The sequence below is a fragment of the Haplochromis burtoni genome, unplaced genomic scaffold (assembly GCF_018398535.1).
Source record: "Haplochromis burtoni strain Fernald_Lab_line unplaced genomic scaffold, NCSU_Asbu1 Contig_413, whole genome shotgun sequence".
Taxonomy (NCBI): domain Eukaryota; kingdom Metazoa; phylum Chordata; class Actinopteri; order Cichliformes; family Cichlidae; genus Haplochromis; species Haplochromis burtoni.
In genome coordinates, this window is record NW_024582774.1 from 271265 (window position 1) to 283773 (window position 12509).

Sequence of the window (12509 nt, forward strand, 5' to 3'; positions counted from 1 at the left end):
TAGAAATGAGAGCTGCTCCATCCAAAGTGGGATGGATGCCGTCTCTCCTAACAAGACCAGGTTTCCTCCAGAAGGTTTGCCAATTATCTGTGAAGCCCACATCGTTATGCTGATAGGATTTTTAATTTATCTGCCACTTAAAAACGTGCTTCGTGCTTCCTTATCATCTTGCACCTGCACTCCTATACTCTATTACATTCATATACTCTATAAATGTGACCACTGAAACAAAAGTAACAAGTCTGTTTTGAAAGTCTAAGGAGTAGAAAGTACAGATATTTGTGTAAAAATAAGAAAAATAAATATTCACGTAAAGGACAGATACTTGCAAATTCTACTTAAGTACAGTAACAAAGTACTAATACTTTGTTACTAGTACAAAGTAGTACAAAGTACTAATACTTTGTTACTAGTACAAAGTAGTACAAAGTACTAATACTTTGTTACTAAAACAAAGTATTAGTACTTTGTTACTTGGCACCTCTGCACATACTGATGTGCCGTCCTGGAGGAGCAGGACTGCCTGTGTCCAGCTCCCAGCAGCGACACTGACCACAGCCAAATGCAACACGCTGAAGAAAAAGTGTTTCTTAAGCATTTTATGATTAACAAAACTGATAAAGGGGTGAATAAAAACCTTGAACTTTGACAAGGATGATCTCAACACTTTTAATAATAATACTGAACCATAACTTTCCCCAATACTGTTTTTCCTTTAAGCTGTTAAAGGTTTCTCAAGAAGAACAGTTCCATGAGGCTCTGAGAAACCAAATACATGTTTAAACTTGATGGTTTGATCTCTGTTAACGGGAACATCTTGGAAGGGGCGACTCCCATAAGTAGAAAGGCATCGTAAATAAAGGTAATTAGTTAAAAGAACGTCGTATTCATTTGAAGTGACCATGCCCACTAAGAAGATCCTGGAAGACATTTAAGACGGGAGAAATAAAAATACTGAATAAGACCAACTCGTACCTCTGTGAGATCAACAAGAGCTTCTGATCTTGGTCCTCCAGATGTCCTCAACTTGTGGTTGTTTGGAAACACAGATGCTGTCTCATCCTGGTGGGAAAGGACTGCACAAACATACACACATATATTATTTGTGTATTTGTATATATCCTTGTGATCGACCCTGTTTTAACCAACACAATTTCATATCCGGTAAGTATGAGCGTAACCAGCAGTTTGTCCATCAGATTATAATCCCAGTAAGCATAATAAGAGGATGTCATCTGAACGTCCTGTTACGTTGCTCCACTCCAGGTCTTTGATGTGTGAATATGAAAAACATGTTTTGGTCTCTTACAACATCAAAGAAACTCTTCCAGTTTAAATATATTCCTGATCATAAAGGACATCAGGTCTTATCTTGTAAACTAAGGTTTGATAATAATCTGCAGTTCACTTGTTAATGTCGTTTCAAGAGAGAAAACTGGAACTAAAAAAATAATCTGTTTATTTCTTCTGACTATGCTTGAATCCTAAAAGCACACAGTGAATGATAATTTAGGCATTTTTGTATTGTTTAATTAATTAATTAATGTACTGAAATGGACTGAATGTCTTTGTTATAATTATTTGTTTTTACAAATTGTAAACATTCTTTTAAATTAGTCTTGCTAACATATTTTACATGCACCTAAAACCTCAGTTAAAAGGAGGAAAAAGTTATTTAAAGAAGAGCCTGAGACAGAAAATGTTCTGAAGATCATCAGTTTGTGCTGTGAATGAACTCACCACAGACAGAAAACAGCAGAACAGCCCAGAACAGCACGGTCAGCTTCATAGCTTCCAGTTTGTAGACGTGTTTCTCTGGCAGCAGGTGTGTGTTTCACATGTTATCCTTATACACACATACTGTGGTGCTGACTGAAGCCGTCCTTTGATTGGCTTCGTTGTAAAGGAAAGGAGACACTCCCACAAGAATACGTCACTGGATAGAAAGAAAACAGCATCCAAAACTAATATCCAGTTGAAAATGAAGAAGTACAGGGATGTCCACGCTAACAGTTACCCTGTGTTTGGCTTCCTGGAAGGAGGTATTCTTCCAGGTTGGGAAACTTTCAGATTTTGTGGTTTTGTGCAAAATAACCCCAACATTTCAGAAAAACAGAATAAAGCTGCTAAAATGGCCCAAACACCTGGACACACACACACACAGGGAAATGAATAACGTTACGTTGAAACCAAGCACACCATTGTTTTTCTTGTGGCGTTACCAATAAGTGTGATGTGTCACATGGTCCTCTTCCTATTGAAAAAACAAAAGTTGTATCCAAGATGGCCGACTTCTAAACGGCCACCATGGTCACCGCCCATCTTGAGGAGTTTGCCCCCTCACATATACTAATGTGCCACAAACAGGACTTTAATATCACCAACCATTCCCATGTTATTACGCTGTATCCATGGCCCACTCTGTTGTACTACTTTTTACTTGCTCCCTACATGTTTACAGTTTGAGCCTAAACAGCAGCACATGGCCTGCAGTCCTTTTCTTTTATTAATCACCAGAGGATGTTGCATAAAAGAGGCGACCTGTGCCAAAGTCAGGGGTTGAAGGGGACGGTGGTAAATGGACTGGTTCTTAAACAGCACTTTTCTACTCTCCCAGAATACTCGCTGTATACAACATGCCTCATTCACACAAGTGCAAACTAATCTACATTCACACACCGATAAACACATCGGAGGGCAACTTGGGGTTGGTATCGTGCCCAAGGATATTTGACATGCAGACTGGGGAAGCTAAGGCTCGAACCACCAATCAGTAGCTGATCTGCTCCACCACCTGAGCCACAGCCACCCAGATGGTGGAGTTGTTGTTTGTTATTTGTTTTGTTTTTGCCACAACACCAGAACAACTGCGGGTGTCCTTAATAAGTTACAGTTGCAGTACTTCTAACTAGCTCAACAAACATCAGCACGCACACACTGTTTGTGTGCAGTATGTTGCACAGTGTACCTGCTGGCTAAAGGTCCAGCTGCTGCATTTCACAGGGAGAAACAAGAAAGAGCTAGCTTCACTCAGAGTTGGAGAAAGATAAGAAAGACTGGAGAGGAAGAGGAGAGGTTAGATTTAAAGTGTGGTCTGCTCAGTGGGATTTTATAAACTGGAAATTTCAAGCTTACATGTAAATCCTCGTGTTTTTAAATCAGGGTTTGTGCACAAGACATTGTTTTTTTAATATCGTGGAATGTGCTACAAATCAAACTGAAGTAGACTAGCTGCTATTCAGAGGCTCCATTACAACCATGCTTAGGATCCCCCCCTGCTGGATCCACTTTGACCCCTGACTCTGCACATTTTACTGTTAAGAGGCAAAGTCACCCTCTACAATGTAGGCAGCAGTGTGTGTACATATTTCCCTTCTGTTTCTTCAGATTCAGGCTGAGTGTAGTTATGACTACATATAATATAAAAGTATTTTGCTGTGTATTTTACAGTTCTGTTCTTCTAGAATATCATTAAATTTACACCAATAGACTGATTTCACATTTCAAATGTAAATTAACGTAAAATCACTCTAATGTAATAAAACATAATTTACTTGTTTTTTAAATGTATCTGTCTGTACATGTGCATATTTAGATTGAAATACATTCACAAATGTATCATGATCTCACAAATATCTGTCCGTTATTTGAAAGATTGAACTGTTGAATTCAAATGTAATGCTGTGGAAAAGTATATAACATGATTCATATAAACTTTCTTTCACATCAAATAATAATTATTATTATTGTTGCTTTGGGTGATCGTGGCTCAAGAGTTGGGAGTTCGCCTTGTAATCAGAAGGTTGCCGGTTCGAGCCCCGGCTCGGACACTCTCGGTCGTTGTGTCCTTTGGCAAGACGCTTCACCTGCCACCTACTGGTGATGGTCAGAGGGGAATTATGAAGTGGAATTGAGGGTCTCAAAGAGCGCTATATGATTGCAATCCATTATTATTTAAACCAACTGTTAACTGTATATTTCTGTACATTTAAGTATTGTGATTCATATTGCCGCATTCACTGACCTTGTTTACAGGTAATTTCATTGTTTAATCACGTTAAATTGTTCCTAATTTAATGTTTAAAAGCACTTGGAAAAGGCAAAATCCCATGTAAAATTAGGGCAACAAACCGTATTTTCATTACTGGAAATAACCGTATTTTTATGAGTAAGTTATTTTCTGTTATTTTACGGTATTATTTTGGTGCCCCAGCTGCCGGATTAGTACTGTTTTTTTAAGATGTTTTTTCTAACAGTGTACAATATCTACTGATATTATTTGTATGATAGCACAAGGTTCACAAACCTCATATAGAAACCTCCTTTTTACTGGTTTCAGAGCCTGTACGTTTTACTTTTACTTGAGTAAAGAAGTTGAATCAGTGAGTAGTTTTTAACAGTAGTATTTATACTAACACGTAAGTACAGAACGCCTGTGCTTTTGCCATCTCGTTGGTCTCTGGATTTCAGCTGAATTGGGCTGAAAGGCCGTTAACCTGCCAGCTTTATTCCCCATTTCATAATATGTTTTATTGATATATCTGACATGTCCTTCTGCCTTATAAGTTAGTAACCCATGTAACTGTCCTTATTTTGTAACATTTTCTCTATTGTATAACTCCTTCATCTTAATGCACAATCCCACACAGAAGTCTAGCCAGTCTTCATTTGGGCACATTTCAAATTGTTATTTTCATGACTCCTATTGTTTCAGTGAAGATGACAAAATGTGTTTCATCATCGTGAAAAAACGTCCTCATGATTGGTACACATGCTAAACAGGACAGCAACTCCCTACATGATGCACTGCGTACTCAAACCCTTTCTCTGACTCAAGAAACCCTAAATCATTTCTCTTGATTGGGTTATTGATTGTGCTACATTATAACTATGATGTTATGATATGTTCCCCTTTTTGTTTAAACAAGTCTTTCCCATAAATGTGCTTCACTTGTAGATGGGTGTGAGATATGTCCACGACATATGTCAGGAAAAACAAAGAAATGGCATTAATAACACAGAGCAGGACCTCCAGTCAACCACGGTCGTTTAACTGTGTTTGCCTCTGTGCTGGTCAGAGGGGTGAGACCTTCCCCCTCTGTGGGAAAAAAGGCTCAGTACGATGTCAAAGAGGCCCAGATGAGTGTAATCTGCTCATATCGAACCACCAGGACATTAAGAAATATCTCTTCTATTACTGTGACATGTAACTGTCCACATCATCTTCATGTTTATGGATTTATGGCATTCATTGTTCCTCGTGTAGGTTCAACTCCCCTCCTCTTGTTTTCTTTCTTACAGTTGAGTCAACAGACCTCTGCCCTTTACCCTTAACGTCCAGCCTTCCTTCAGCTGTCCTTAACATGCTCCGTTTCTCCACAGCATATCTCGACTCTCCAGCAGCAGCGTGGCCTCCGTTAGTGCAGTGAAGGTCTCCTCTCCGATGTGCAGATATATTTTCACTTTTGCTGGATGCAGACATTTGGCCTGGACATCCTTTCTTTTGATATCGTGAACATTTGCTGTCTTCATTTGTGGATCGGGACAGTTGTCTTTTTTAAAGAATGTCCATTTATGTAAAAAAAGGCTTTCTGGCTCCATGCTTGTTATTTTTTGCTGTGCTGAGGAATCTCACTATTATCGACCTGGGAGGTGCTGGTGAATCTCTAGGACTAGTTTGGATGTCTGGATGTGCATTTGGGAGGTAGTTTCAGTGTCTGCTGAGCAGCTCTTTCACAACTCTGACTGTATCCTTCCTTTCACTTGCCTCTGGGACCTGGAAGATTGGAATGTTATTGGCCTGTTTTGGAGATCTTTGCGGAGAGGATCCATACCCGGTGAATTCTGTACCGCAGCACCCAGCGCTGCAACATGACTGTGTCTTGGACCATTCTAGCTCTTTCATGTCCTGGGGGGCAGGCCTGTGGCTCCCCCCACACACTATTAGATACTTAAACACAGAAACCTTATGAGCACAGCACGCTCACACACACAGGTGCGCACACACCATCTTGGTCGGCTGCTGCCTCTAAACATGTCATGTAATATTAATACTGTGTGCTGCTCAGTAACACTTATCATATGTATGTTACTCTTAGTTATACATATGCTGGTTGTTGCTATGGTTTCCCTGCTGTGTGTTTTTTTCCGGCAGGTATTCAAGCAGATTGTCTTGTTTTTTCTCTCCCTGCCAAACTTGTCTTACTTTCTTCTTTTGCTTTTCTGTCCCCCAGTTTTGTCTGTTGTGATTTTAATATCTCAAAATCAAAAAATCCTAATAAAATATGACATTATAGCAAAGGGCGTAATGGTCTACTTGAGGAACATAGATCTGTTTTTTGGTCTTCTGACTGCCCACTAAAAAAATCTACCCTTGTCATATTCGTTCTCTGAATACCATGTAGAATTTCTGGCAAATATTTGTAACATATTTTGGAATAATATTTCATGTTTTCCAGTCACATGACGTAGTCTGTTCGAAAACATCACCTGCTGGTGCATTCAAGTGCTCTGTGGTGGAACCTGACAAAATTATCAACCAAACAAAAGTTAACCCCCCAAAAAGAACTTTTCACGGTTAATTAATTGGCCTTTTGTGCTTTACGTTTTATTACTGGCTATGGAAGTCGTGTACATCATTGTTCTTTGTATGCTGCTGCTAAATGTCCATCTTTGCATATTCGCAGACTCTCCCATTGGTTGATTTTTATCTATAAATCTCAGGGCTGGTTCCATCTTATTTATGTGTTTATATGTGTAAAAACCACAACTAATACAACCTTCGTTCGAACAAAATCATACAATTGATTGTCCCAAAAATCAGAACAGAATTGGGGAAAAGGGCTTTTAAATACGCTGCCCCTGCTTCCTGGAATAATCTGCAGAAGGAACTGAAATGATCAGAACTGGTTACCTTGGGAGAGTTTAAGTCTGTCTTAAAGGAACGAGAGAACAGCTCTTTTACTCAGTGTGATTGTTTTTAATGTACTCTTAATTTGATCTGTTATTGTATATTTTACACATGTTTGTATGGGATATTGTATTTGTTTTAAATGTTATATACCTATGTGGTATGTGACTTTTGTTGCTATGATGCCAGGTCTCTCTTGTAAATGAGATTTTTAATCTCAATGAGATTTTTACCTGGATAAATAAAGGATTAATAAAAATTAATTGGCCTTTAACATACGTCGACACGCGATAGGACAAAAAAACAAATTAAAAAAGAAACAAAATATACAAAATTTTAAGGCCATTAAAACTAAGAATGTTGCGTTATAAAGCATTTATACTGCGGGCATACATAAAGCATATTTCCTTTCTTAGCACTAAGTTTTGTGGCATATTTTTTATATTTACTTTTATTTCCGATAGCAACTGAAGGGGCCATGAGGTACCTTAGCTAATCGCCTCCAACGGCAACCAGCTGAGAGAAAGGGTAGAGAAGACAAGATGGCGGAGTGAGTGGGTTGTACTTTGTACAGACGGTTTCGACCCTTAAAGTTTGCTGAAAACGTCTTTAAAAGATCGAAGAAGCAACGGCACCCGCGAGAGTATAAAGATTAACTTTCGCCCTTCACTGCAGAGGAAACCTGGACAGTTTCTCCGTTGCGTTCGTTACGACGACGTTAGCTTGATGCTAACGTTAGCTAACGTTAGATTTGACGGACATTAGTTGCTACTTCGAGGTAGCTGGTTGGGTGTTAAAGGCCTTAGGCTTGTTCTAATTTAGTTCTGGATGTTTGTACGTCGATACTAACACGCCATTGAGCGTTTACCTGACCAGTTTGTGTTTTAACTAAGATTATTGTAGCCAGACGAAAGCCAGAAAACTATATATGAGATCTATCGAAGCCCGGTTCTTTGGTTTTCGAAAATATTTTGTAGTAACAGCTAGCCCACATTACCCCCTGTAACACCAAGTGGATATACGGGACGCCGTATGTTCTGCTGACAATCGGGCTAAATTGCCACAGAATTTCCTAAAGCAAATCAGGTGGAATTTGATATCTGGTGGATATGGCGAGCAGCAGTGGCTCTAAAGCAGAGTTCATAGTCGGTGGAAAATACAAACTCGTCAGAAAAATCGGATCAGGATCTTTCGGCGACATATATCTGGCCATCAACATCACAAATGGAGAGGTAATATGGTGCATCTTTCTACATCTTGGATTGTTTAGCTGTCTTCTGGAAGTTGCTAAATAATTTTACCGAATATGACGGTAGCTTTGTCCTATGTGTGCGATAACTTTATAGGTTGGAAAGTGCACAGCTTCTATTTATCTGCTAGGGTTACACAATACTTTTAGCTGCATTCAGTTTATGAATCTCTGGATGTTAGTAGTAAAAAGAATGGTAAATATTGAAGTGTATTTGTTGTCGTGTTTCTATTTTTCAGGAAGTAGCTGTTAAATTGGAATCACAAAAGGCCAGACATCCGCAGTTGTTATACGAAAGCAAACTATACAAAATCCTACAAGGCGGTGTCGGGATTCCACACATCAGGTAAGGAGACATGGTTGGGCGGCACGGCGTCTGTGTCGATACTAACATGGAAACATTTATTTCGGTCAATAAATGTCGTCCCGTCTGCTCTGGGAAAAAGACGGCTAACAGTGATTGTGAACCCTGCTGGCATTAGGCCTGCTAATCAGCCCAACAGCTACGAGGACACACTGTGTATTATGTATTTCCAGCCACCGCTTTCTAACGCTTCCCTCTCGGTTCCGTTTGACACTTTTGGCTGCGTGGTGACAGCCGTTTACAGACCCTAGGTGCGTAGTTGTATCCTGAATTACAGCTGTTACGGAGCGGAAAGGGGACTGTGTGATTGGAAATGGCCGCTCTTTTGTTGTGCTAGCTTCCAACATGTCCTCCGCTCCCTTGTCAGAAAATGGCGGCGGCGAACAGAAGCGAAAACAGCAGACCTTGCCCAGCAGTGTGTGCTTGCAGCGCGTAAACGAAGCCTCTACAGGGCCCGTCAGCGGGGACACGTAATACTAGTTGCTGTAACTGCTAATAATAACCATTTAGGGTGAGCGGTAATCTTAAGTACACTAGCTGCGTCCCACTTCCACACTGTATATTTGAACAGTGTACACTTCAGTCCGAGCACCAGTGTCGCGGTATTTCACCTCTTTGTTCACATCGTCTGTGCCAGAAAGACTGCTTATGATGACGTTTTTGTTTCATTAGTCGTGAGTTGGACCGGTTGTTTTGATGAAAGCATTACATTTTCTTTAGTTTATGTTTATTTAGAACAGATGTGACACCACAATAATTTAGATTCCTGACAGGTCTTACATGCCTTGATTACCAGCATTAGTAAGGAATTGGGTAGCTGCTGTTAATGATGTGACCCGTGTTAAATGTAGGGCAGGCTGCAGCTGTCAAAGGTCAACTGGATTTTTCTTTAGCGTGCTGGAAGGCAGAAACTGGAGGCCGATTTCCTCATTTCTGGTTCATTTTTTGGTTTCTGGTGTAACACCCGTCCACTCATGTCCACAGACGAACATATTTGAAGGACCATTTTTAGCCATTGGTAACTACAGAGCAAACAAACTATAATGCAGTGTGAACACGGGTCACTACTGACCATGATAGAGGAGGGACGAGCCATTTAATTAGCTTGGGTCACTTTGTCATCGTGGCACGCAGTGTGAAAGTTGGATAACGTGTGTTTTTTGTTTGTGGTAGTCATTGAACTACAGTTTTATTTAAAAGCTGGAATCCTAATTTTATTTTTTTTAATATTCATGTGTAATTGGTCAGGGCAAAATGTAGGTGACAGAAATAAACAGAATAAGACTTCTAGTAGAAGATCCAAAAGGCATCAAGACAGGATGAGCTGGGAAATGAGCAGCGCTGACCTGGACCTGCCCCTCATCCTTATCGCTTTTGAGTCCACCCTGCCGTGCAGATCTAGTTCAGTCACTACTCTCTGGGTAAACCCACAGAGACCGGTTGAGCTGAGCTTCAGACTCTAACTGTACCTTTGAATGTTGTTTGATATAATTGATCACTGAATACACAGGAACACATTTCAATAAGAAGTATTCCAAAAACAGACTGCATTTTAAAATGCCTGCACACAGTCTGCATCATCACTCCTGCTGAAGAACAGATTATTGGTGTCCCTCAGCTGGACAGTCGCTCCCTGAAGATGAGTGCTGATCACCTGCTTGCTTTGTTCAGCTGCTCTTGATACTGTTGCTCCTTTTAAAACAGAGTGTGTTAAACCTAAAAAAGGTGCCTGGCTAAACAACGTGACTCAACGTGCTGTTAGAAACGAAGAAGAGAAAACCTTCAGCTCTCCTTTGATATGTTAAGCCCTGTTTGGTTAGCAGGATGGTGTTAGAGGAAGGATTTTAGGACAGAAGTATTTATCAGACATCATCTGTAATTCCTGTCACAGACCTCGTGTCTTATTAACACCATTAGTTCTGCTATCAACCACCAAACACTTTGCAGGGTCTCCAGCCACCTGTGAAAACTCTTGTTTTTTGTCAATAAGGTCACTGCTATCAGGCCTCATATCACTCCTCCAGCTTCTGTTCCCCCAAATTTATCAGCTGTTGGATCCCTTTGAGCCTGTTTCTCTGTGTCGCCTTGACATTATCCCCACTCGTTATTTTAAAGACGTCTTTGAAACCATTGGACCTAGTGTGTTGTCCATTATTAACACCTGTCTTCTAATGGGAACTGTACCAACTGATTTCAAGCACGCCATGGTGCAGCAGCCATTTCTCAAAGAAATATATTTAGGTAACGTTTAGACATTGTGTCTTCACTCAGATATTCATTGTGACAAAGCGTGATAGTCAATAGTTTAATTAAAAAAAGAAAGATTAACCTGTCTTTGGCATTTCGACTTCATGCATCAAACTATCCAAAGCAGCCACGTGATAATGTTCATATTTGACCTTCAGAACAAGCTGCTGATCACGTACCGTTTGTTAATGCTCCTGGCACTTGTTTTAGCATTTAAGTGTTCTATTAAAAAATAAAAATTCATTTTTCTTTTTGTATCTTAGACTTGTAGCTGGATTTTCTAAGGTCAGCGCTCGCAAGCAGGTTTCATACCAGAGGGGAAAATCCCTCCAAACTAAAACAGACACTTTTCTTTCATTGGTTACAAAATGTACCACATGAGCCAATCAAAAATGATGTGGCAGCACGTGGCATATGGTTGCTTAGAAAGAGAGGAGAGTTTTGGGAGTGATGGCGAGTTTGAAATGTGAGAGATTTGACATTGAATGTGTTTGGAGTGTGTAGCTGGTGTGTAGCGTAGCCATTTGTTTTGTGTGTTAAAACAATGAGACGACTAAAAAGCCACCAAAGCCTTCTGTCATTGTACATGTAGAACACAGTTGTGGGTGCTCTGCACCAACTGTGTATGGAATAAAACCATAAATGTTAGGGCAGCAACAATACACCCGTCTGTCTTGTGGTGGACAAGAACTATCAGGAATAATTAGTGGCGTCTTGTCTCCCCGATTGTTCTGTAGTAGAACAAAAAAGGAATTTGCTGCAGTTTTATATGAATGGTTGGACAGAACTTTGTTGCCCACCTTATATTTGTATTTCAAATAATGAAAAGCTTTCTTTCAACATGTTGGTGGTTTTCACATTAAATTGAGTTGTTTTTGGGGGTTTTCTTTCAACTTTTCCTTACTTGGACTAGATTGTCAAACGTAGAATCCAAGTATGCTCGCCCCCGACCGGTCGCAGCAGATGGCCCCGCCCCTCCCTGAGGCTGGTTCTGCTGGAGGTTTCTTCCTGTTAAAAGGGAGTTGTTCCTTCCCGCTGTCACCAAAGGGCTTGCTCATAGGTGTGATATTTACCTGTTTTCTTTGTGTTATTGTAGGGTCTGTAAAGCGCCTTGAGACAACTGTTGTGATTTAGGGCTAAATAAATGAGATTAACTTTTATGATCCTTCACATCAATTAAAATTTGTATCTATAGCACTCTCCTCAGCCTTTGGCAGTACTACGTAGATGAATGGTCTCTAGCAACATACGTGAACTGTGATTAGGCTGAACGGCCATGTCTATCTCAGTAATGTATGTGTTCATTTAATAAACGACATCTAAATTGAGCCTGCATCTGTTTGTTGAAAGACATAATTACACACTAATCAGTGGGTATTTAGGAGTACTGCATTTGTTTTTTCCCAGTTAAACTGGACTTTCAGTGAAACGACTGACTTTGGTGTTTAACAGTGTGCTAAACGGCAGCTTTTCTGACGTGTTTACATTCTGGTAGTCATCTATTCATGTCATACCGTGTCGTCGGGGTCTAAGGAGAACATAGTCTGGGCAGATGAGACTGAAATTAAACTCTTTGGATGCCTCGGTACACACAGTGTTTAGAGGCCAAAAGACACTGCATATTAGCCCAAAAAGAGGGAAGTCTGCAGCTGGGGACATAATAGCGTGGGGCTATTTTTCATACGGCACTGTCATGCTTCATTGATGGAAGGATTAATGTACTGAGACGTTCTTGATAA

The 12509-nt window shown here is 40.2% G+C and overlaps 2 protein-coding genes across 5 annotated transcripts in view; one reads left to right on the forward strand and one right to left on the reverse strand.

Moving 5' to 3' along the window:
• LOC102298184 (serine protease inhibitor Kazal-type 1) overlaps positions 1–1869 on the reverse strand; it is a 24278-nt gene extending 22409 nt beyond the window's left edge. The window contains exons 1-2 of the mRNA XM_005944927.2: positions 1741–1869; positions 976–1076 (exon numbers count right to left, since the gene is read on the reverse strand). Of these exons, the coding sequence (XP_005944989.1) occupies positions 976–1076; positions 1741–1789 (150 nt within the window). The 5' untranslated portion in view covers positions 1790–1869. The remainder of the gene's footprint in view (positions 1–975; positions 1077–1740) is intronic.
• A 5538-nt stretch (positions 1870–7407) lies between these two features.
• Positions 7408–12509, forward strand: part of csnk1a1 (casein kinase 1, alpha 1) — a 28993-nt gene continuing 23891 nt past the window's right edge. For 3 of the 4 annotated variants that reach the window (XM_005944923.3, XM_005944925.3, XM_005944924.3), the window contains exons 1-2: positions 7408–8142; positions 8399–8505. In XM_005944923.3, the coding sequence (XP_005944985.1) occupies positions 8020–8142; positions 8399–8505 (230 nt within the window). In that variant the 5' untranslated portion in view covers positions 7408–8019. The remainder of the gene's footprint in view (positions 8143–8398; positions 8506–12509) is intronic. The other variant, XM_005944926.3, reaches the window with a different exon arrangement.